Source organism: Eublepharis macularius, chromosome 1 (assembly GCF_028583425.1).
Source record: "Eublepharis macularius isolate TG4126 chromosome 1, MPM_Emac_v1.0, whole genome shotgun sequence".
Lineage (NCBI taxonomy): Eukaryota > Metazoa > Chordata > Lepidosauria > Squamata > Eublepharidae > Eublepharis > Eublepharis macularius.
In genome coordinates, this window is record NC_072790.1 from 230,420,643 (window position 1) to 230,446,680 (window position 26,038).

The 26,038-nt window shown below is 48.9% G+C and overlaps 1 protein-coding gene across 1 annotated transcript in view; it reads right to left on the minus strand.

Moving 5' to 3' along the window:
* COPA (COPI coat complex subunit alpha) overlaps positions 1-26,038 on the minus strand; it is a 44,607-nt gene that overhangs the window by 11,761 nt on the left and 6,808 nt on the right. Inside the window, exons 7-22 of the mRNA XM_054991942.1 lie at positions 23,599-23,708; positions 22,453-22,552; positions 21,417-21,552; positions 21,023-21,105; positions 19,372-19,522; positions 18,167-18,233; positions 15,254-15,329; positions 9,962-10,044; positions 9,175-9,314; positions 8,113-8,198; positions 5,749-5,887; positions 4,210-4,372; positions 2,814-2,960; positions 1,967-2,156; positions 1,339-1,434; positions 1,029-1,117 (exon numbers count right to left, since the gene is read on the minus strand). Coding sequence (XP_054847917.1) covers positions 1,029-1,117; positions 1,339-1,434; positions 1,967-2,156; positions 2,814-2,960; positions 4,210-4,372; positions 5,749-5,887; positions 8,113-8,198; positions 9,175-9,314; positions 9,962-10,044; positions 15,254-15,329; positions 18,167-18,233; positions 19,372-19,522; positions 21,023-21,105; positions 21,417-21,552; positions 22,453-22,552; positions 23,599-23,708 — 1,856 coding nt within the window. The remainder of the gene's footprint in view (positions 1-1,028; positions 1,118-1,338; positions 1,435-1,966; positions 2,157-2,813; positions 2,961-4,209; positions 4,373-5,748; positions 5,888-8,112; positions 8,199-9,174; positions 9,315-9,961; positions 10,045-15,253; positions 15,330-18,166; positions 18,234-19,371; positions 19,523-21,022; positions 21,106-21,416; positions 21,553-22,452; positions 22,553-23,598; positions 23,709-26,038) is intronic.

Below are 26,038 nucleotides of genomic sequence, written 5' to 3' on the forward strand. Positions count from 1 at the left end.
TCTTTGACTTTCTTTCATATCATGACCCTCACAGAGCATGCGATTCTCCTGTGCTGTACACTGCCACCACCGTTGCCCGGCACTAGGACCGGGGGTCCCCAACATGGTGCCCATGGGCGCCAAGGTGCCTGGCTAAGTGTTTCTTGCAAGTGGGCAGGGCCAGATGGAGCTTTTTCCTAGCAAGGCTTCTGAATGGCTGTGCAGATTTTTAAAATCGCTGCTTTGGCAGCAGCTGCCACTACAGCACAAGGATTTTCACTGTGTGACTGAAGATAAGCTGAAGCATCCTTTTTGTGACCTGTGCTGCCTCCTGCAGTAGCTATTTTACGGCTGCAATCACCATGCTGTGTCCAAACGTGTCCACAGGCTCAAAAAGGCTGGGGACCCCTAGACTTCCCCAATGTCTCTTGTACTATTATTATTATTGGACTTTTTGTCTGCTCTCCCTGCAAGCAAGCTCAGAGCGGAGGACCACATGATAGTAAACATAAAGATAAAAACAATGGTGGCAGTTACAATTATATCAAAACATCATAATACAATACACTCAGTGCATCGTTTTTCTAAATATCAGCGCCCATGGGGCAGGGTGGCCATCCACTTGATGACAACATAAAATCAGGAGGGCAGCATGTCCCCCCCCTCCCCACTGGCGGGTGACTGGAGAAACTGCCTGTCTCAACACCAATAAGCCCAACAGAACAACAATAGATTCTGCTGGGTTCGGGTCTCCAAAGACAGAGAGTTTCACCAGGTGGGCGCCAGGGCCAAAGAAGTCCTGGCCCTGGTTGAAGCATGACGAATCTCCTTGGGGCCAGGGATCACCAGTAGTTGTTTTCCTCGAGCATTCTCCGGGGAACATAGGGTGACAGATAGTCCCGCAGGCATGAGGTGACCTGCACCAGACCCCTGGTGGCTGAGTATGCCAATACCTAAACCTAGCACCAAGAATGCGATCAGCCTTTCTGCAAGGGAGTAATGGGGGGGAATGTCAACCAGAACTGTTCTGTCTACGGCTCTTCACTAACCGTTTCCTTTTCTGGGTCAAAGGTCTCTTTCAAGCTTGCAGCTTCCTCTTCCAAACCGTGGGTTGCAGCTGTGAGATAGGCCAGGGATTCTAAGAGAAGCAAAAAAGCAGGGGAAGCAAAGTTAGGATGACAAAAGCTCTCTGTGGCAGGGCCGCCATGCCAGCAGGATGAGCGGCTTGCAGATGGGCTGTCCCGTTATTCTGTCAGCTGGGGAAAACAGCGGGAAGTCCAAGAATAAGATTGGGAAGGGGTATGGATACACTGAAGTTCCTTGCAGGGAACTCGGAAGTCGAGATGGTCAGTTACTCACTCTGCCCGCAGTTCTTCAGGATCCTCACCCTCTCCGCTACATCCCCGAGATACAGGGCATTCTGGTAATGGCCACTCATGTCTTTCCGGATCTCAGCTGCAATGGAGGACAAGCAATGAACAGTCACCCTCACTCCGGCATTCCTCTTACGAGCAGCTGTCCCTCTCTAATTTTATTTACTTAACATACCTGAATCCTACCATATCCCCTTAGACATGAGCATTAACAAACCAAACGTGTGAACTGCTCTGACCCGCCTGAACAAGTCTCGCTGCCCCAGGATTCAGATGTGCAAAAGGGCAGCCAGCTCCCATGCCATCTCACTCGGGACTGGCCTTGCACTGTGCTGCCACCCAGGCATCTGTTGTAAAATAGCTTCGCACTAAAAAAGGAATCGTCTTGCAAACTTTCTGTCATGGTTATTGTGGACTGTGTGGGCACCAAAAGGGCAGCTTTCTAGCTGGCACGATGCATCCCAACAATCTCAGCTCCTTTGTGAACGGTCATCCCAAGCACTGGCATGTGTGATTCACATGTTGTTCATATGTTCCAACACAGGATGGGCTTCTGCTGCATAGCAGTAGCTCTGCCTAGGATGGGAAGAAGGTAACCCGCCATCAAGACCTACCTATCTTCATCATCTTGCGCAGCTTCTCCAGGTTGCCTGTGATCAGGTAAAGGAAGGAGAGCTTGTCGAAGTTCTTGGTGCGCTGGTAGCACATCTCCACGATCTGGTGGTTCCCCTGCAGCAAGGCCACTTCCCCCAGCTTCTCCCAGCAGTTCTTGTCGTCCAGGGCCTTGGCTGCCTCCAGCGCAATCTAACAGGACACAAGGAACAGGCTATGAAGGCAGCCCACCTGCTGACTTAGGACCATCGGTCTATCAAGCCCAGCTGTGGCTCCCCTGCAGGTCTCAGGAAGGGGGGTCTGGTTCAGCCCTGCTGCCTGGGGCCTTTTAGCTGAAGATGGTGGGGACTGAACTTGGGATCTTCTGCGTGCAAAAAATTAGGTCCACTGCTACCAGCCTAGGCAGAGGTGTCCCTGGCCATTCAAGACAAGATCCTATGTTTATGGCTCGACTGTCACATATGATGGGAGAACCTCCCAATATTTCAGATTAGTGCCTCCTTGGGATGGATATATTCTCATTTGGCTAACTGCAGTGCCTTCCCCTAGCACAAGGAGTCTACCCGATGCAAGAAGCAGCTCTTGGGTTGGGGAAGCCGCTGCCATTAGTGGAATGGATCCACACTTACTAGACAGCTCTACGGAGAAAACCTGATTGTCTGTTTTCTCTTTTCTGTAAAACTGGGAAATAGTGACAGTAGGGCACAGATCTGGATAGACATGGCGCCTGCTAGTTACAGAGGCGCAGCACAGGAACTCTGAAAGCAGACTCGGAGCCTCTCCAGCTCTGTGCCATGGTCCTCCTTGGATGAAACTGGGAGGGAGCCCCCGCTGAGCCCAGCACCTCACCTCAATGTTGCCACATTCGAGAGCCAAGCTGAAGCGAGTTTTCTCGTCTTTCACAAAATGCAGTGCAACTTCAGGGTAGCCTTTCTTCTGGAGGTAGGCTATGATGGACTGTCCCACGAGCTTGGCGTTGCGCACCATGTGGAGGACCTGGAAGGGGCAAAAAGGAAGAGTTAATCTTAAGAATCCTGTGCCATGCAGATCAGGGCAAATGGAGAGTGGGCATTTCCCCAAGAGGAGGGCCTCTGAAAAAGGGGGCTGTGCTGGCGATATGGGGCAGCTGCAGGATAAGCTGTTAACCAGATCACGATATGCTCAGCAATGGCTCCCTCCCAGCTGCATCAACGGAGGACTGTGCCATGACCCTTGGAGCTAGAGAGACTCAAGAGTCCGCTTCCAGAGTTCCTGTGCTGCACACTTGTGAGTAGCCGACTCTAGCGGGTGTTGCCGCCCTCATGCCGCATTTCAGAGCTTTCTGGAGGCATCTCTAGAGCTAGTGTGTAGTGGTTAGAGTATCAGGCTAGGACCTGGGAGATCTGGATTCAAATTCCAGCTCAGCAATTTTATTTATTTGGGCATTTTTAAGGTTCTTTTCTCCCTGAAGGGACCCAAATCAGCTTACCAAAAAAGAGGGGTGAAAGTACAAAATTACAAAAATAAATCAACAAGCAAAAATCACCACAAAAATTTTAGGCTGGTTCAGATTTGGGAACTATGAATGAAGAAATAGCAACAACATCATCTGATTTATATACTTCCCTTCAGGACAACTTAATGCTCACACAGAGTGATTTACAAAGGGTGTCATTATTATCCTCACAACAATCACCCTGTGAGGTGGGTGGGGTTGAGAGAGCACTGAGAGAGCTGCGACTGACCCAAGGTCACCCAGCTGGCTTCAAGTGGAGGAGTGGGGAATCAAACCCGGTTCTCCAGAGTCCTGCCGTTTTTAACCACTACACAAAACTGCATTGGGTGATGTTGGGTCAGAATCTCCTTCAGCTTAAGGTACCTCACAGGCTTGTCATGAGAGAAAATGGAGAATAGAACCATGCTTCCTGCCCTCAGAAGAAGAGAGGAATAAAAATGTTTTCTTGGAGGCTTCTATTAGAAACAGAATAGTGGGACTAAATTGCCCTTTGTGCTGATTCAGCATGGCAGTTCTGAAGAGAGTGGGGGGGGGGTCCTCTGGGGTGTCTCCTCCCTCCATTCTCACAGCAGAAGCTAAAGAAGAGGGACAGAAAAGGGTACACAGAAGGGGAGGGAACGGCAAAGCAGGGTAAGAGACAAAGCAGGGCAGTGAGAGAGCTGTCAGCTGCTTTCACTTCCTTGTGCCATTCCAAATCATAGTGGCACCTGAGTGACAGAAACACAACCTCCGCAGCTGCTACCACCTCACCTCATCGTATTTCCGGTTGATAAGCGCCAGCTTGAACTTGAATTCGGTCGGGTCGATGGTCAGGACACGGGGCCTGCATTCACGATCCAGGCAGTAGACATTGTTTCCTTTTACCCGGGTCACATAGATTGGCAAGTCTAGGGTGCGGATGATCCCGTGATCTCTAGATTAAGGATGTGGAACAGTCATTAAGGATGCGCCAGGATTTTCATTGGGGATGAGGAAACCATACTATGCGGACCTTTCAAATCTAAGACATTTGTTGCCTAAGGCCAGCCTTTCCAGCGCACGTTACAGGGCACCTAGCTCAACCTTTTGGGTCTTGCCAGTGGCCGATCCTGTGCTTTCACCAAGGCCACAAGCAGAGCCACTGCCTTCCTCTGTTCTTTTCCTGCCTGCAGCTGATATTCAGCAATATGCTGCCTCTGGGTATGGAGCCTCCCAGTGAAGCATCTTTGCTAAGCGCCTCTGATATACTTATCGTCCATGGATTTTTCTAATTCCCTTCTTGCACCAATTCATTCCATGTTTTTTCTATGGAGAAGCGTTCTCATTTTGCCCTGTTTTGATTCCTTTGTGTCCTCACGCCACATTGGAGTGTTCTGAGAGCACGAGAAAGTTCTTGCTCTCCGCATCCTGTTTAATTTCAAAACCCACACTGTGATGCCCTCACCAGTGTCTTTTTCTAAGCTAAGCCTCCCCTCCACTAGCTCTTTGGTCAAACCCTTTGCTTCTCTCTGCTCCCAGGGTCAAATGGAAGCTTTGTGAAGCAGAGACCTGCCTCTTATCATTGGACTTTGCTTCAATCAGTACCTTCCAGAAGGACAGCCCTCTCTGTTAGTGCTGACTCGGACATCATATTAACACACGAACACTGGCTTGCATCTCACCTCCAACCCTCGGCATACATTTCATCATGCCCTTCCTCCAAAGAGCATTCCCTAAGGGAGAAGCTCAACAGAGAGAGTGCAACTGGTCCCATGTCACCCAGTGACCTTCCATGGGGGATTGGATCCTAGATCTCCCAAGTCTCACCCACAACATCACTACTGGATCCCTTCTTGTGACCCAATGTTCCAGTTCTTGTTCACAGCAGTCTGCAGTTACACGTGGACTGAGCAAACTGTGGTTGTTGCCTAACAGGGATTAGAGGCCACTCTCAAAACTGACTTCCAGTTCTGGCTTGCGTCAAGATCAGGAAGGGAGTGAAGCTCACAAAGTGAAGCTCACATGCTCCCTCCTATCTTCACCAAGACGTGCCCAAGTAATACCAAATTCTAGGCTGGCACTGGCCAACCAAATTTTACGCCTGAGACTGCAACCCCCTAAAGACACACAGATTTGATCGAGGCCTGAAGTATGCTGTCTTAGATGCTTCAGATGTGCTTCCAGTCCACAAAACCCTTTATGCCTCAACAGATCTGAGTCGGATGCTACAAGATCCAGCTGCTTGTTCTGTGTAAGTGATGCATGTGGCCAGCGGCCTGTAAAGGCCAGACTGTGCTCGAGAGACGCACGCCGCCCATGCCGCTTGCTCACCCGGTGGTGACAGCATATTTGATGTGGTTGCTGGTTGTGTAAATGAAGACCCCGCTCTCATCCCAGGCACCGCTCTTCACCCGGATGTTCTCATGGATGTTGCAAAGGGAGTCCAGCTTCCTGTTGCAGATCATGATGGCTGCAGAGAAAAGCAGGTGAGAGAAGCGCTCCAATTTACAGGAAAGCTTTTTTAATTAAGTCAACCTCTTTGTTGCTCGGAGGTTTCTTTACAAGGAGAAGCTCCCCCCCCCAAAGAATGCAGCGGAACGCAAAACACAGGGAAAGAAAGAGAAGGGTGGCCGTGTATAGAGGAAGATCACAGAGCCCATCTAATGCAGCATCCTGTTTCCCATTAAGGCCAGCCAACTACCCCCTGTAACATTTATGAGCTCCGACATTACTGGCTTTCTGCAAACTATGCAAAGCTGAATTATTCAAGAGCGCTTTTTTCCTCACATACGTAAGAGGGCTGTACTATAAGGAAATGGTTCCGAGAGATGCATTGGTAAAGGGATAGGGACTGTAAACCAATGGTCCCCAACCTTTTTGAGCCCATGGGCACCTTTGGAATTCTGACAAAGTGGCGGGCGCAATCACAAAACGGCCACCACAGAAGTTAGTGCCAACCACAAAATGGTAACAATGAGAGGTAGAGCCACATACAAAGGAAGCCCAAATGCAAGGGACAAGAGGATTAACTTTAAAAAGAAATGCTCTGAGAAAGAGGAGTGAAAGAATACGATCAACAACGTTATTTTAATTATCATAGCCAATCAGATCTCCAGTGGTCAATCAAAAGCCCTGCTGGGCAAGAGCTCCACTTGGCCCACCCACTTTCTAAAAACACTTGGAGGGCACCAGAAAAGGTGTTAGTGGGCCCCATAGCGGGGACCCTTGCTGTGGACTATACTACTGTGTACTGTCTGTTGTAAGCATATTTGTTCTCGGTAGTTTCTGCATTGTCTAATATGTCCGATTTAATTGCTTATGCTTTCTTTCAGTATTGTTTCAGCTCTGTATCAGATTTCTGCTTGTTTTCAAATTTCCACAAATTTGCATTTGTATACCCTATTGTGTTGTTTACTGAACTGTCCCAGCTGCTGATCCAATTGACTTACACTGTGTAATCCGCTTTGAGCCTCAGTGAGAAAGGCAGACTATAAATAACGTCAAAAATGAGTAAAAACCAAAACCTTCCACCTTTATGGCCACCTAGCAACTGCTGTTCAGAGGTATGCAGTCCCGATCATGCAGGCGCCATTTAGCCACCCTACTCGGTCTTAATCCCATTTTCAAAGCCATCTGGCGCACTACATCCTGTGACTAATCATTCCACAAGTTAATTGCACTTCATGAAGAACACTTCCTCTTGACTGTCCTCTCTTTTACTGCACGACACTTTACTGAGAGCCAAGCTACAAGTGACGCCTGACACAGGTTGGACACTTGTCAGCTTCCCTCAAGTTTTGATGGGAAATGTAGGCGTCCTGGTCTTGCAGCTTGGCTCTCCATTACAGCTGCAAGACCAGGACGCCTACATTTCCCATCAAAACTTGAGGGAAGCTGACAAGGGTCCAGCCTGTGTCAGGCGTCACTTGTAGCTTGGCTCTGAGACGGCAGGTCCCTGGAACCAAGGAACTTACAGTATAAAAGGCAAGTCAAGAAAATACAGGAGGCGGAGATGAGCAAGGGAAGAATCTGCAGTCATTCCAGTTACGGCATGATTTAGTTTTAGTGGGGGAGGGATTGTGGAAAAAGAGATTTAAACAGGGAAACGTCTGAACAACAAGTGCATGGGCCCAAATCCCCCTCCTTTATATCCATCTGATCAATCCTAGAGAGTGGAGAAAGACAAGCAAAAAAGAAGAAAAATTAAAAGCAGTCTTCTTGTTGCAGCTTCAGGGAAAAGATAAATCTTACAAACAGTAATGCTGCTCTAGTATTGAACTACAGCACAGTGCCTGTTAGGAACAGGCTGTGAGAATACACCCTTCGTACCCTTAAATTGTACAGAGTGCTATCTAAAACCGACAGGTCTCTCCCTGAAGCAGGTTACAAGCACAGAAGGAAACAAGACGGGGAAGGGGGAAAAGGAAGAATCAAAGTACAACGTCGTGGGTCAGTAGCCGTGTTGGTCCTCAGCAGAACAGCAGAATTTGAGCCCAACAAGATTTTCAGGGCATAAGCTTTTGAGTGTCAAATTACAGACATAAAATCTGTATCTGAAGAAGAGAGCTCTGACTCTCAAAAACTTATACCGTGAAAAACTTGTTGATCTCTAAGGTGCCACTGGACTCAAAATCAAACACACAGGTTAACTGCCAACACACACACACACACACACACAAATCCTCTCCCCCTTACCATGCTTGGCTAGTAGTGCCACATGGGACATGTCAGCTGACCAGATGACATACTTCACCTTGGAGATCTTCACGGAGGACAGCGTCCTGCAACAAGAAAGTGTCTGCCCGTGAAGGTCTCTCTTGATTCACACAGGGAACACAATAAATGAAGGGAATTGCATGCGCGGGGGGAGGGGGGGCATTTTCTGCCTCTCCCCCCTCCTTGAAGTAGACTGGAGCACCCTCTCAAACAATACGTTGCCTGCAGCCCACCCAAGGTTCATTGCTCTGCCCCTTCAACTGGCTCTCCAAACCTGGTCCTATTACCCCTGGTGGACAATGGCACCTTAGTGCATACAAGAGCACAATGCCATTGGTCCCCCTAGCTCAGTAATGCTTAGTCTTTAGGGAAAAGAAAGGTCTCTTTCAGCATCTGGCACTTAAGGTCCTTTCGTAGCTAGAAATGCTGGGGATGAAATCTGGGACTCTCTGCATGCTGAACTGGTGTTCTGCCACTGAGCTATGTGCTCACCCCAAAACACGTAATACATCCTCATCCAGCTGGGCTGACCTAGTCTAGTACTGTCTATTCTGACTCGAAGTGGCTCTCCAGGGCCTTGGCAGAGAAAAGTCTCTCCCAATATCTGTTGATTCTCTTTCACTGGAGATGCCAGGGACTGAACCTAGAGCCTTCTGTATGCAAAACATGGACTGCCATTTACACATTATAATCATGCATATGCACAAGGTATCCTAAGGAAGCTTGCCGGCTGAGATTGGGCCATCCCCAACAGCAGCAGGTGCCCCTCTTGAGGATCAGCAATGAGATGCCCGTGGGCCAAGTCTAGCCCCACTAAGAATGCCATTTGGTTGGCCAGTTACCAAGGCAAAAGCAAAAAGGATGTACAGGAATGGAATCTCCGGTAACAAAACAATACCAGCAAGCTCTCTGGGTATGCCACGTGCACACGCTGCCTTCTCAAAGTCACTCCCACCCCACACCAGCCGACCAGTTTGGAGGACAGCTCCACGGCTGGGCAAGTCAGAGGCTGCCTCTAGTCAGGCCAGTCCAGCAACTTACCGTTTCTGCTGCACGTCAAAGAGAGTGATGGAATCGGCATCCCTCAGCAGCAGGTTGCCGGTGCCGGCATAGAAGATCTCATCACAGTTGGGAACCTGAACCTTCTTGGTGATCTCATTCTTCAGGTTCTTGATCAGAATCTGTTGTTTTGGCAGAGGATAGGAAAGACACAAGGTAGGCATTAACGGTCCAAGGACGAGGTTCTTCACTTTTCTGATACAGGAGCTCTTCCCTGGCAGGGAAGCAGGGACCAGGGAATCCCTGCCCTAGGAAGTAGTCCCTTTCCTTTTGCCTTTACAATGTTATCTACACAGGCATAGGAGTTATATCACATCAACAGCATCGCTTGATTTATGTACTTTGATATGCCAATAATAATAAAACATGCCAGTTTCCACAAGTACACTTTGGCCTTCCTTCCTTGGATCTTATAAAGGGGGTTAATTTATAGCCATCATTTACATCTCTGTAGTCGAGCTTCCCATACTTTAAAGCATGACATTTCCCCCCTAAATCCTCCATCAGGGTTTCAATATCAGGAGTGCCACACAGCTCTAAATTCATGGTTGGATCAGCTGGATCTTTTTGGCAAATGGCAACACCACCACCCCCCCACACAAGGAGAACCCCCCAGGTGCACTGCTGTTATTTGCTGGATCCTATCCCGCAGAGTTTGGACAGCTCAAGCAGGAATGTTGGGGCGAAACATCTCTGTACTGCCACTGAAGAAGCTCAACACCCAGGGAGGTGGGACGGAGAAAGAAACCCTTTCCTTTTTATGTCTTACCGAATGCATCCGATCCAAGACCGCAAAGCGGTTCCGAGCCACCCACACGGCTGTTAGCCCAGAGGAACGTTTCCCTTCGGGAGCTGGAGGACAAAAATAATAATAAATCAGACCCCGCTGGCTGAACTTCAACTTTGCTCCAGTGGATCAGCTGCTTCCTTCCCTCCTCCGCCAGCTGATTCACATTTAACCTAAGGCTACATATTAAAGATCTAGCCTCTCTTTTTGGATTCTCAAAGTGGCCCGGCATAGAAGCCAAGTGGTTGCCTGGGGAACCAACACCGCTGCTGGCTGGCACAGGAGCCAATGGCCATCCCGGCTGACGCACCACTTTGTCACGCTAACGAGCAATGCCCTCGCAGGCAAACCAAGCGAGCACCAAGGGTCCCGTCACCAACGTGAGCCTCTCCCAAATACTGCACTTCAACAGCTGTTGCCTCGCATTAAAGACACGATGCTGTGGGTATTGGGGACGCACTGCCGAGGAAGAACTGCACAGAGGGAGTCGTTCTGGCTGCTTTTAATGTACGGGAGGAGGCTTGCAAGATGAAGACCTCAGAGCTTTCCCAGACCACAACAATCTGATTTCATGCTAATAACTGAAACCCCATCATCACCCCTGGCTGAAAGAGAACAATCGGCAGTTGCGTTTGGGTTTACAAGACAAAGACAGCAGGTGATGGGAAACTTCTTCTGGGCAACACCGAGCCATGGTGATCGTCTATGCTGCTCTGCCTCGAGCAGAAGTCTCCCCATTCTGACATTCTAATACACCACCACCCTCGCTCTCACCACGGTGCCATGCTTCTCCCCCCTCCTTCACCTCCTCAAAAAAAAAAAAAAGAAGAAGAAGTGAAAATCTTTTAATTCCCCAGCTGCAGTTATCTTCCTTAGGCTTAGGTCATCCATCCCCTTTTTGGATCTGCTGGATGCATGTTAACTGGATTTCAATTGCATCCCCGTTTCAAAGACTGGATGTGCGCTGCATTTCCTTTTCAAAGACTGCCGCAAGGTCAACTGGCTGATGGAAAAGTGCTGATGCAGGATATTGCTGATGCACGATACTGATGATGAAAAACAACCATCATCAAGCAAGTGGGCTGACCCAAAAAACACAGTTAACACCTAGTGGGGGATGCCTCTGGTTCAGATAGCTATCCAGTATAGGAGTCAACAGTAACTAGGACGTCTGTGGTTCAATTCTTACCCTACGTAGAAACATGCTGGTTAGACAAGATATTCTGCCACCCTGCTTCTCCCCCTTATTACAGATGGAAATAGGGAACAGTCTACTGTACAGGTGTGTTAGGACCACCTACTTCCATATGAACCGACCTGTGTTTATCTGTATCAGAGGTGCGGCTCTGTGTGCCCCCATCTTTAGAGTTTAGGTGAGTCATGGAATCTTCTTCAAAGGGGCATTTGGCTAGGCACCTAGTCAAACAGCTGCCAGGTACCACGTAAAGGCAATTCTGCAATCCTGCCCGTTTTTAATGGGCGATATACGGTACCCTGCTTTTTCTTGCTTTACTCATTTTATTATTCTTTGTATTTTAATTGATAGCTTCAATATTTTTGCTTTCAACTTCTGTTTGTTCACTAAGTAGATGTGACATGAGTTAAGTGCACTGACTGTTTGGGATTAGGAGGGAAGCAGGAACTAAAGAGCTGGACACCTGGACAGTAAGTTATTTGATGCTTCCCTTCTTGCAGACTTTAATGGTCCATATCACAGAAAAGAGGGAGGTCACAAGAACACCCCCCCATCCACTCTGTTCCTGGAGGGGATGGCAGGAAGCTGGTACTGTAGCATAGTGGTTAAGGGGCTGGGCTGTGAATCAACCCTCTGCTAGTTCGACTACTGCTATGAACTCTGCAGGTGGCCTTGGGTAATTCTCAACAACCAACATTGCTTGTGTTGCAAGTGGGTAGTAATTCTCAGGTGCTATCTGATCCCTCTTGTCTTGAGGGCATATGTTAGGGTCTTCATTAAGAGAATTGGTAACTTTGTCTTTCTGAGAACAAAAAGAGCAATCGCTGTCTTCTTCTACATCCTGTAGTAAACTGAATCTATTAGATGTTCTCACATCACTTAACAAATCCTGATCAAACTTACTCATTTTAGTAGCTACAGAATTACTATCTTTAAAAGGGCACTCTCTCTTGCGACTCATATCAACTTTAAAGTTAGGTAAAAGGGCTCAGCAAAATAAGCTAGCTAAAAACTCAGCTAGGAAACACCCAGTAACCACCCCTATTGCCTAAACAGATGTTAGACAAGTACCCTCTTCTTCTTACTGCCTCCTTCTGCTTTTGATCTTTCTTTCTGCCTATGAATATAGCTAAACTTCCAAGGAGACAGAAAAGAACAGGAACAGAACAGAGGAAAATGGCACAGCTTATAAATCAAATTGCCACTCCCCTGAGGTGGCCTTGGGTAAGCCCCTCTTCTCATCCCCAGCTGTATTGTGGAGATAATAGTAAACACTGACTTTGTTCATCACTCTGTTCAGAAGGGTGGTGTATAAGCACACTGGTGTAATTATTATTATCTATTGGCTCCAGCCCATGAAAGGGAACAGGCATCCAAAGCGAAGTGGTCAAGAAAGTGGCGGCCCAAACATTACGCTGCGGCCACTAACATGAGATACACAAGAGTATCCCCAAATCCTAAAGCAGAGGAAGCCTGCTCAGTATCAAAGGCAGAACCTTACAAGCATTGTATTGTCGAAGGCTTTCACGGCCGGAGAACGATGGTTGTTGTGGGTTTTCCAGGCTGTATTGCCGTGGTCTTGGCATTGTAGTTCCTGACGTTTCGCCAGCAGCTGTGGCTGGCATCTTCAGAGGTGTAGCACCAAAAGACAAAGATCTCTCAGTGTCAGTGTGGAAAAGATGTTGGCAGGTCATTTGTATCTACTCAGGAGGGGTGGGGTTGAGCTGAGTCATCCTGTAAGAGTTTCCCAGGGTGTGGACTGCTAATGGCGGGAGGCTTCACTGTATCCTGAGGAGGTTCTTTTGCATATGGATTGGTGCTTGATGTGCTAATCTTCTCTGCAGGGCTATTGTCGAGTATAGAATGTTTTGTTACAGGATGACTCAGCTCTTACAGGATGACTCAGCTCAACCCCACCCCTCCTGAGTAGATACAAATGACCTGCCAACATCTTTTCCACACTGTGACACTGAGAGATCTCTGTCTTTTGGTGCTACACCTCTGAAGATGCCAGCCACAGCTGCTGGCGAAACGTCAGGAACTACAATGCCAAGACCACGGCAATACAGCCCGGAAAACCCACAACAACCGTCTTACAAGCATTGTTTTTGTGCTCTGCCACAGGGGAGGTGGAACACACGAGGCTGCTTAGATTGCAGCACAGCATCTGCCCATCTAGCTTGGTATACAATCTTATTCTAATTGACTGTGGTTCCCTACAGTCCCCAACAGGGGGCGGACTTTCCCCTGCTATCTGGGGACTTTTAAAGGGAGTCTATGGGGGACTGAACCAGGATCCTTCTGCAGGCAAAGCAAAAGCTCCTTCGCTGAGCTATGGCGCCTTTCCAAAAGTCACACACGAAGCTGCCTCCGACTGAGGGAGGCTTTTCATCCATCTTGGCCAGAACTTTCTGCAGAGCAGTCACACAGTAGCTAACGGATTGAGCAAACGGGTATGTCTCTGATTCGGATCTCGCCACTGTGCTGCCTAGGCAAAGCCACTCGCTCAGCCTCTGCGCCCAGAGCACAGGGACACTAACAGCTGCAGCTCAAGACTGTTGCAAACATTATGACAAGACAATGGGCTCTAGCCTATAAAAACAGGGTGGAATGCAGCTCTTTCCTGCAGCACCCCCTTCCCCCCAGCAGCCCTGAGGACCTCCTCCACCCAAGGTAATGTTGGAACTCACGGACGCTTTGTGAACAAAATGCCATGAACCGAGGGAATTGGGGGACCTTCCCCCTCCCCAGACGCTCTACCGGAAGAACAGCAAGGAGGAGCTTTATTGCTCATTTCCCCTTCTGCCTTGCGGCACCCTGACTGTGATGGTCCCACAACTCCCAGCACCAGCTTCTCAGAGATCTCATGGAGCTGTGGGAGAAGCAGGAACAATGCAGCCCAAAGTAAACTCCAAGTCGTATGGCAGTGATTGTTCATTGGTCCATCCAGCCCAAAGCTGTCTATTCAATGGGGCACTCCGGAGGTAGCCAGAGGTCTCCCCAGCCATGCTCCCCTTGTCATGCGAGATGCTCGGAAACAAACCTGGGACTTTTTGTGCGCGCAAAACATGGGGTGTACCACTGAGCTATGCTCTTTCTCCAACAATACGCGTACTGTTAGACCACTGGTCCATCTAGAGCCGATTCCGCACACGTTGGATAATGCACTTTCAATGCACTTTATCAATTGTTTGAGGTGGATTTTTTGTTCCGCACACAAAAAAAAATCCGTTCCAAATGATCTATAAAGAGGATTGGAAGTGCATTATCCAATGTGTGTGGAATTACTCATTATCAGCACCGATGGACAGTGGTTCTCTGCTGGGGGTGGGGGGGGGTGGGGATGAGGCACAGAAAAGTATTTTAAACATTTCCTACGCAAGAGCCTTTAACTGGAGATGCCAGGACTGAAGCTGGGAACTTCTGCATGTAAATAATGCACTTGAGTGAGTTATGGCTCCTTCCTGGTCTATCCTCTTTAGGGCAAAAAAAGAAAAAGAAAAAAAGCTCAACAAAACCTGCTGGCGCTAGAGAACCCCATAAATCTGCTGATGTGGGTAGAGGAGAGATGCATGCCAAGCCCGCCTCATGCATCACCAGAACTCATCAGCAGCTTTTACGGCCGTGACGTCAGAGGCAGGGAGGACCCAGCTGGAATTTTCACTCCCAAGCGAAGGCAGGACATCCAGCGAAGCGTTTTGATTTGCAACACGGCACAAGTTTGATCTTGGATTCTCTGGGACGGAGGAGGAAGGCTGGGCACGTTTACAGACGCTTCAGAGGCGTCCAGGATTGCTCGGGATAAAAGCCGACTTGCCAGGAGATCCATCATGACAGGCGAGCCAGCCTGCTGGGCGAGCAGGCAAGACCAGAGCGTTTCTAATAACTGATTTATAAAATATATATTTGAAGTCATAAAAACCAGGAGGGGACGAACATGAATTTTTCAAGTCAGAAGACCTGCCAAAGCGCATGGAGTATGCTTGGGCTCCGTGAGATTGATGGAAAAAGAACCCAGCAGTCACTGAACAGAAGGGGAAGTGGGTGGGAGAAACACGCAGTCGCTCTGGGAAGCTTACCGTCGGGATTCTGAGAATCTGCATCCTTGGGGATGGTGTACAGGTCGTAAGTGCTGTTCTCCAGATTACTGGCTCTCTGCAAAGGGAGAGGGGGGAGAAATAAGTCGCCACATCCGTATCCAACTCTTGCAGCTAGGATTTCTTTTAACGACAGATGTTTGCTTCAATCTGCAGCCTTCCCGAGGTGGTCAGATTCAGCCATCCTCCGTTACTCAAATTAAAATACTAAACACCTCTCGTCTAACCCCCCATTACATATTGGTGGAGATCCTTCTGTGAAATGCTGTACAAAAACTGACTCATGCAGGACTCTTGTTAGTAAACCAAACCTAATGGGTTTCTTGTCATTCTTATTTACTTTAAATGTATACTTTGGCCTCCTAGAGGATCCACACATTTTACTTTAAAATGGTTGCGCTTATTACGAACAGCTACAATGGAGATATCTTCATGACAATAAATGTTGCTGAAGGTAACAACACACTTTGTAAACTGCTCTGAGTGTAGCATTAAGACGTCCTGAAGAGCGGAATGTCCGGGGTCTGAGCCCCAGCCCCCAGACTTGACAAGAGGGAACAGCAGGGGACAAAAGGGTGGCAGCAACTCCACCCCCCAAGCCGGCAACCAGGGCCAGAACCTACCTACTCCATGGGGAAGGGGCAAAAGGCCAGTACCTCAGAGGGGTGGAGGGGGCAAGGAGAAACCAGCCAGCCCCACCCTCCAGGGGGAAGAGAGGGGGCTAAGCAGGCTGGAGGGAAAGGGACACAGCAGGGAGAAGGTGGGTCCAGCAGCAGCAGCAGCAACCCAAGCAGAGCCCTTACCTGGCAGGGAGAGGACGCCGCCGCTGCAGCCCAGAGCCACACCATGGCTAGAAGACAGCAGCCTGGCTCAGGAGTTGCTAGAAGCCAAGCCTCTCCAGGGGGGGCTGCCACAGGCATTCTGGGGGAGGAGATGGGTAACCCCGCCCAGCATTGCTGAGCAGGCAGCGCAGAAGCTGGCTAAGGCAGCTCCTCGTGAGCAGGGCCAGGCAAGCCCAATAGCACAGAGGCTGGCTGGGGCAGCTCCTCGTGAGCAAGGCCAGGCAAGCTCAGTAGCTCAGAGGCTGGCTGGGGCAGCTCCTCGGGAGCAAGGCCAGGCAAGCCCAATAGCACAGAGGCTGGCCGGGGCAGCTCCTCGTGAGCAAGGCCAGGCAAGCTCAATAGCACAAGGGCTGGCTGGGGCAGCTCCTCGTGAGCAAGGCCAAGGAGCCCTCAGCTGGGGATGGCTCGCACTCAACCCCACCCTGCCAGCATGGCAAAAGGGCCCAGGAGGGATTAGTGGTTGGAGGGAAACACCTGGAGGAATGCCCAGCTGGGCCCAGTCAGGAGAGGGAACAAGCCTGGAAGGAGGGCGGGGTGGAGAAAGGAAACCCTATAAAGGGTGGCTGGGAAGAGCTCTGGGGTGGTGGGTGTGAGTGAGGAGTGATGATGTGGAGTGAGAGCAGTAGGATGCAAGGGTGGAGGCTTGGAGGAGAGTTCTGGAAGGAGGAGATGGAGGACACAGAGGGTAAGCAGGCCAGGTTGAGCAGGCCAGCGAGTGGACTGAGAGGGAGTCTGGGTGAGGTATACCGCCCCTCCTTCCACAGAGCAGGGTCCTGCAGAGTCCCTGGCCCCCCTGTGACGTCAGGAGCAGACCGCCCAGTGCCACGCCCAGCGGCAGCTGCGGCAAGCCCTGACACGGAATATAAATCAAATGTTGTTGTTATTACCTAAGGTGGTTTACAGGGTGGAAGAGTGATTAATGCACACCTTGATATGCACAGATAATTATTAGAAGCACTTCCTCAAACAGGGACAGAGACGTCAGGAACCAGAGAAAAGGGACTGTGCTTCAAAAAAACCCAAAAACCCGGTAGAGATGTATGTACCTCTGAATTCTGTATACCATTCTGGTATAGAAAAGGGCAACCAAGATGATTAAAGGGTTGAAGCACATTGGTTAAAGTGTCTGGGACTCCTCAGTTTAGAAAGAAGATGACTAAGTGGTTCTGGTGGGGCGGGGGCATGATAGATATAAAATTATGCATGGGGTACACTGAGAACTCCCCCCCCCCTATTCCGCCCCCCATCCCAAAATACTAGAACTTGAGGGCATCCAATGAAGTTGATGGACAGTAGATTCAGGATAGTCAAAAGGAAATACTTGATTCAACAAGTCGTTAAAATGAGGAATTCATTGCCAGAAGGTGTAGAGGTGGGCTACAGGCATAGATGGCTTTAAAGGGGGATTAGACAGATTCATGAAGGACAAGTCTAATCAAGCAGCTACTAGCCATGGTGACTAAGGGGAACCTCCACATTCAGTAAACCTCTGAAAAACAGTGTCAGGAAGTGACATCAGGGGAAGGCCTCGGCTTCTATGCCCTGTTGTTGGCCCTCCAGAGTAACTGGTTGGTCAATGGGTGAAAGAGGATGCTGGGATAGATGGACCACTGAACTGCTCCAGCAGAGCTCCTCTCATGTTTTTAATTGGACAGTCCGTGGGAAAGACAAGATTCTGGAGCAGATGACCCAGCAAGGGTTCCCCTGATGGCCGAGATGGTTGTCATCTCATCTGCCGACTTACAAAAACACCCCAACATACACCCAAGGTCTATGGGTCGGATCCTATGGACCAACTGTGCTCATGATGGGTGTTTTCTTCTGCTGCTGAAGCTTCTGCTAGTGGACTTTGGTGTCAAGGGAGGGCTCCATGTACTAGAGGAAGCACTAAAAGGGATTCGTGGGATTCAAGCTGTTGAGCAACAGCATCTGGCAGAACCAGGGGCTCACAAGAAACAATAAAAACTTCTTCTTGTGACGAGGATGTTGCGATGCTCCAAGCTGGAGTTACCCACTGGGTTACTTCTATACCCCAGAAGAGATTTTGACTTACAGTGCAGAGGAGGACAGCGTTCTCAGCTGGGTTGTATGACATGTTGAACACGGGAAACTTGGAGCCACTGAGAAGGAAAGAAAGCAGAGGGGAAAGTGAACGGGAGCTGTACAAGACCGTTTATGGGTGGCCGGCAGAGGGCGGTGTGGCAGGAGCCACAGACTGACTTCAAAACATGGGAATGAGAAGGCCCACCCGGTGGGGATCTACCTTAACATAACAATACTTCCATTTATAGTAGTATCTCTGACGGCTCAGGGCTCTCTGGGGTTACAGGATCTTAAAATCTTTCGTGAGGAAGGCTGAATCAGAATCACCATATTACAAACGGGAAGCTGAGAAAGCCACCTCGTGAGACCCCCCCAGTAAGTTTATAGCAGAGGCAAGAATCGCATGAGAGCCTTCCTGATTCTTGGTTCAGTTTCTCAGCCATTACTGTTGTTCTCAACAGCAACTGCATCAGTGTTGGAAAACCATCACCCAGGCCAGGTTCTGACATTACAGGCATCCCACTGCAGAAGCCAACGTGCTGTACTTAAAGGGTCAGAACCAGGATCGGGTTTGGATCCTCTGCCATGGAGCGTGCTGGGTGACCTTGGGCCAGTCACACCCTCAGCCTAGTCTACCACACGTGGATGTTGTGAGGATAAAAAGGAGCAGGGGGAACAATATGATAAGCCTCTTTGGGTCCCCCACTGGAGAGAAAAATCAGAGTATCGATATGTAAAAATAAATCCATTTCCTCATACTTTCATTCCTGCTTTGGGGAAAGAAGAATGCAGAAACTAAGTAGGAGAAGGCTACGGACTTGGTGGCTTCCCTGAGTTTATACACAGTGTGCAAGGTTTTGAAAACTGTCTTTTCCCACCTGAAATCACAACACCCTTAAATGCGATGCCACGTTGATTCACTGGTGTGCCTGAACTTGTACAAAAGAAAGCATCCACATTCAAGTCTCAAAGTTGGGACAGGATATCAAGACTATGCCAAGGAATGTTGGCTCTTCCCACACATCCCTGTGTAGCTCACAGCAAGACCAGGAAGTTAAGTACATGAGCACACATGCGGGCTTCTGCGTGTCAGCAAGGAACTTCCCTTCCCACTTCCTCATGTAGGAGGAAATCATGATTTCCGGAGGGAAACAAGAGCTGCAGGAGCGAGATGAGAAATCTGCGTTAAACAGAACGGGAAAAGAGTGTCCCAACCTCCTCAGCTGCATCACGGCAACATCTTTGGAGCTGTTGAAGTCCAACTGGCGGAGGAAGCGGTCCTTCACATAGTAGAGCATGTTGCCGTGCACAGCGTAGGCGGGCCGCTCGCGTTCCAGCTTGAAAACGATCATGCCGCCATCATGTCCTGGAAGCAAGAAAAAAGGGGGAGAAGTTTCAGAGGGAAGGGGGCCGACTTTGTCCGACGTGGCCAAAAAAAAAAAAAATCAACCACCTTGCGGCACTTCCAAGACAAACATGCTCATTCAGGTATTCAGGTTGTTGGGCCGGAGGCCAATAAAGAGGAGCTCAGAAAGGGCTCATCTGGTCTGCATGTTATTTGGGACTGTGGCAGAAATTTGCAACAAACTCAGATGTCAGTGAATTCAAATCTGGTGGTTATCTTACTGCTACTTGTTCTGTAAGTTGTTCTGCAGAACAACTTGTTTGTTCTGCAAGTCCACAGTGCAGTGGTACAGCACACATATTAGGCTCCAGTTCAGTCCCTGACACCTCTGGGCAAAAAGATCTCGGATAACAGGGCTGGGAAAGCCTTCTGCCTGAGGCTCTGGAGAGGTGCAGCCACTCAAAGCAGACAGCACTGGGCAGACCCAGACAACTTCATCGGCTCACACTTACACACTTCAAGCACCATATAGTATAATCTCTAATGCAACATTTTACAAACCACAAATGAAAACCAAAGCATCTAACTGGCCCCGGCTAGCCCTAAAAAAAGCACTCAGTTTCAAGCCAGCGGATCTTTATCATCAAGCAAGGTAGAGAATATCAGGTGACTAGGTAGACGCTTGGTGGCAGGAAGCTGCTGCTGAGAAAGCCCCATTCTTTACCAACCCAAGTGGGACATAACCTCAGTGGGCTGTACAGAACCACTTCCCTCCTTATGCTTAGGAGTGAAATGTAAGGGCAAGATTAGACACAGTAACAGCCACCACCACATCAGTTCATTCACATGGGTCTAATTTTTATATGAAGAGAACCCTGCCAGGTGAAGGACACTGAGCCCTCCCTTGGCTTGCCGCCCAGTAGTCTGTAACCTGAGCACTTTCCTTCCCGCATGGCTCAGATACCAGAAGCAAGCTAGGCTGGAAGAAGAATGGTTGGGGAGACGGGCGGCAGAGACGAAAGGCAGGGGAGGACAATTTGGCCCTCTGGACCAATAAAGCTGACACAGAAGCAAAAAACATGGCTGCCACCATCCCGTCTACTTTGGCCTTATGATGACAAAGTCAATTCCACATCCTTATTTTGCTGTAACTTTAATATGGTTATTTTAAGCTCTTCTGTCGTCTGGTGGTTCCTCAGCTTTCAGAACTGCTTCAAATGGGCTCACAAGCCAGAGTTTACCTCTCCACGCTGAATGGTTCGGGTCTGCCTCGAAGACTGAAAAAGTGAGGAAATCAAGCTTCTTACATCGAGCCTGCCTTCATGGCAGTTACTGGGAACTCGACAGCATAATCCTACAAAAAGTTACTCCAGTCCACTGCAATCACCAGCAAAAATCTGTCTGATTGCACTGTCAGATGATGTGCTAAAGGCTTCTTGGAAGAAGGACAAGGAAACTGTTAACTAATAAGAAACACAATGAGCTGAATTGAGCCTGGATACTCAAACAACAGAGTTTTACCTGCAGCGAAGAGATTGAGGTTGGGGTGCGCTGCCAACACCCAGAAGCGATCATGATCCCTGCGGAATGTCTGGACACCCGTTCTAGGGGTGGGAAACAAGAACAGATGCATTAACACACACACACACGCACGCACGCACGCACACCAGAATCCTTTCACTTGAAACCCACTTAGAAAATGTGCATGTTTATTGCTTGGTCAGTTTCATACGAGAAGCCTACTCCTCCAAAGAACATACTTAAGCTTCCGCAGTCAGGACCCCCTGGCCCACATTTCACCTTGCAGCCCAAAAATGCTTAGCTCCTTCACCCTTGGGCCACCCAGGTCATAATACTTCAGTGCTACAGAAGAACCAAGAGGCAGGAAGGCAGAAGGACAGCGCATCACATTTACCGTTTGGACATATCCCAGACACGGATGCTCTTGTCTTCTGAGTTACTGAGGATAAGTTCCTGGCGAGGATGGAACACGGCACAGGAGACATTATTGTAATGCCCTCGGCAAGTGTCCACTTCCCAAGCTTTTGATTCTGAAGGAGAAAAAACAGGGAAAGAGAGCTGACTGATCACAAACTACTCATTGGTGTGATCACAGCGCCAAGGTAAGGGAGCCCACCCATGCCCCCCGAGGTTAGGATGGAGCACTGAAGAGGTCCTTGGTGAGAATGGATCACCAGGGCTGCCCAATGGCTGCCACTGAAAGAGGGGCACCACAGCTGTTCTGAGCTCAGGTCCACTCACTCTCCTCCTTTGGAGGTTTTTAAGTTGAGGCTAGATGGCCATCTGACAGCAATGCTGATTCTATGACTCAGTATGAATTTAGGCAGATCGTGAGAGGGAAGGCAGGAAGGGATGTGGCCCTTTCTTACATGCCCAGGGTAATGCCAGTCTCCACTTTGGGGTCAGGAAAGAATCTTTCTCCAGGTCTCATTGGCTCAGGGATCCTGGAGGTTTTTTGCCTTCCTCTGGGAATGGAGTAGGGAGTCACTGGGGAAGTGGGGTGGAGGTGGCTGTGAATTTCCTGCACTGTGCAAAAAGTTGGACTAGATGACCCTTGGGGATACCTTCCAGCTCTATGTTTCTATGTTTCCTTGCCCCAAGTTGAGGGCAGCGGGAGGCTACATCACATAGGCTCACATACGCCACGCCTCCTAACGAGTGAGGCATGTGGCATGTGCCCCAGTTGTACGTTTGCATCCCAGCCTTACCTTCCCAATTGTTCCCAAATGTGGATTCTACCCCCATGCCAGCATCCCACCCTAACTGGCTCTTCTGCTGCTAATGGTCTTGTCTTATACCAAGCACTCTATACGCTTACCAAAACTGCCGGACTATAACCAAAATGGAACTCTGGAACAGTTATCAAGCCAACATTTCTAGAGGCCAAGAGGCAAAGACTTAATGGAATTAGCTACGGTTTGTCAACTTACCATTCATCCGCCATATCTTGACCTGCCGATCGTCAGCCCCTGACACTATGAGAGGCATGGTGGGGTGGAAAGCGGCCCAGTTCACTCCGCGATCATGTCCCTAGAGGAAAGCGACACTCTTAGACCATGCCTGCCCCTTAGAAGCAATCGGTATAAGGAATGAAAGACCGTGGATCCCGTGGAAACTGGACAGAAGGCTGCAGGTAAATCCAGTAGAAGCAACAAAGATGCACGGCCCTTGCCTACATTCAGACAGAGATCATCAACTGAGGCCACCAGTGCTGCCTCTGTACCATAGCCCAGTCTGCAAGCAGACTGAAAAGGGTCCAGAGCACAGGAGTTACCCAAGAAGAGTTAGTCTGCCACCTCTTTCTCAATCACCTTACCCAGAAAAGACAGATTTGGGACTGAGGTGGTCAGATATTTCTGTCATTCCTCAAATAATGTAAGGCAGCATTTTTCAGGAGAGCATCTTTAAAAAGGTACTTGGGCTACATTATAACCAAATGGCTTGGGAAGGGGCTTTTATAAACGAATCGGGACTGTGAACTACACCACCATGTACTCCTCCACCCTCTTCCTTTCTTCGCTGGTTATGCTCTGTCATGCCTTAGACAGGTCTTTTTTAAAAACATTGTTTTCCAATTCTGTAAGCCTACTGTGTTGTTTGTTGGATGTCTTTTGCTGTCAGAGTTGTTTTTATATTTTGTAATCCACCTTATGTCTCAGCAAGAAAGGCAGGCTATAAATGAAGTAAATAAAACAAACTGAATTTAGGGATTAGGGGCATGGGCTCAGGGATATGGCATATGCTTGGCATGCAGAAGGACCCGAGATCGACCCCTCCAGGAATCAGGGATTGGGCAAGATCTCTCTTGCTGCCAGTCAGACCAGAAAATCAGCCAATCACCTGAATGGGCTTTAGGACACTTCATATGTCTTGAGAAGAATTCACTCATCTATAGTCACTTGAAAGCATCTCCACAAAGCGACTCTGACCGTATCCTATTGGCTGTAAATTTTGGTACTCCCTCTTTGTGGGTTACGGAATGGATGGTGGTAGACAGAATGGCCATCGAGGTGCACAGCAATTGAACACGATGGTTTTGACAGAAGATATGCATCCACACACACACCCAACAGTACCTCCAGGACATGCTTCACTACTGCATCGGTTGTGCCAAAAAGGTCTACTCCCGTGATCCCCCGGACATCTGACTCCACAGCTCCAGGAGAGAGATTCTTCTTCCTCAGGCCTTCAAGGTGAGAGGAAGAGAGCAGTATAGAGGGAGCAAACACATGGTTATGAGAAAGCTCTGCACCGTTCAGGGAATGCTGTTTGTGCAGAGGTAAACTATACACATGAACACGAACAAAGAAGTGAAGGAGGAATAAAACAGAAGGCAGATCTGATTATTTCCGAAGAACTCTCTGCTAAAAACACAGGGTTCTTTCTAGAATGTCTGATGTTCACTAGGACACTCAACAGTTCCTTGCCACCACGCAGGCAACAGTCGCACAAAACCCAATGCAAGAGGTGAAGAACAACTATCGAGGAGAAATGCATCTTAAAACATTCTGCCAGGGGATTCATGTATGCATTAAGATTTTAAATACGGATCAGGCCATTAACAGGAGCGTTCGGGTTATTAATGTAACAGACAGGGACCAGGATAGCGGAAGGACCATATTCTCTCGTCCGAACATACCTGCTCATCAAGATAATCTTTGGAAACCTTTTCTGGGTATCTGACTTAGGCAGCAACAATAGGAAGCAGAGCCTTCTCAGCTGCGGAGACTCAACTCTGGCTCCCGCCACCCTAGGAGGTACAGTATACTCTTTTCTTGCTAGGGCACCCGGGCAAAACTATATGGGGTTGAATCTTGCATCAGGGAAGGCTCCTCACACCAGGGAAAGTGCCGTGAGTGAAAAGATCCCAAAGAAGCCAGCCTTGTATCGTGCATTGATTTCTCAGCTGATCTTTGTTTTCTTTCTACTACTGTTTTTCATTGCTCGCTACCGTTTTTAATGTTGAATTGCTGCACTTGATTTCCCAACTGGTTTTGTGTTTTAAACACGTAATTGAATCGTGTTAGTTCTTATTGCCAGCCACCCTGGGCAACAAACTGAAAGGCAGCATGGTGGTTAGAGTGTCATATCAGGATCTGGGAAACCCACGACGGAATCCCCATTGTGCTGTGGAAGCGCTCTGCGCGACCTTGGGCCAGCCGCACACGCTCAACCTCTTAGGGCTGTTGTAAGGATAAAATGGAAAAGACAAGAATGAGGCTCCCCACTGGGGAGAAAAGTGGGGTATAAATGAAATAAATATATTTAGAAACGGGGAATATCAACAGATTAAACCGCCAGCTAAGGAAATGACACAAAGAGCAGAGACTTGGGAGGATTAAAAACAGAAACCTCCTCATGTTGAGGACAGAAGAAGCAATACCTTTTTGCAAGTTACTGAAAAAGATTTTTCCTGGTCTCACACCCTGGGGAGTTATTGCCGGTCCAAGTAGAAAAAAACCTGAATGGGGTGGGCCGGCAGCCCCTCAGCTTAAGGCAGCTTTGTATGTTCAATACGCACGTCCGTCCAGGGCAAACCGAAACGTCCAGGGCTTTAAACAGCCAGCAAGGGGCACTGAACGACAGATGGAAAATTTCTGGAGCAACTACACAAATCTAGGGGGGAGGGGGGAAGGAGGACACTTACAGAATGAGCCAGCTTTGGGGGGAGTGAGTGGGGGAAGGAAGGGTGCGGGAGAGAAGGGGAACAATTATAATGCTGACTAGAACCAAGGGCAGAGACCAAACTCATCATGCGCAAGCAGTGCCTGACTACAGGGCGTGGAGGGTGGGTTAAAAGGGACCCCGAGCAGATCAGGCAACAACCGAAGGAGAACAAACGCCACATCTGGAGGGCAGGCACAGTACACTGCCACACTGGACATTGTCTGTGACATGCCTCGTCTGTTAGTCTGTCTCAGGCGTTCGCTCTCCCACTCCGTAACACCTCTGGCACTTTTGCAAAACCCTGTCATCCCCAGCTTCTTATTACCTGGAACATCACCAGCCCCCATACTTTTAAACAAGGGTAATCCCTTGCTTAAGAAACTAGCTGTTAGTGTCCACTGTTAAGAGCCAGCCGTTCAAAGGGAAGCTGATCTGTTGCATTTCGCAACGTGACTACGGCTTCCCTCCTGCCATCCACACTGTAAATGGCTGCACCTTTCCACCTAGATTAAACTGTGCGTTAGGGGGAGGAAAAAAGGAGTTATTTTGCAAACCATCAGAAAAATCACCGTTAGTATCACGAGCAAAGAAAAGTCGATGCGCTTACAATGCAGCTTCTCATGCGTTTTTAATCCAGCAACCAGACCCAAACTGGCTCCATTCGCTCTCTGGCATGGCAGAAACAAAGGGACTCACTGCACCCCATGCCCTGGAAATAAGTCACCTGGGCAGTGACAGGGAAGGGTGCCCTCTGCATGGCTGACCTGTCCAGTGGTCACCAGGCCTGGTTTTCAACCCCCCTGCAAATTTGAAGATGTCCATATTCCTAGTACTGCCGGAGATGAGGCA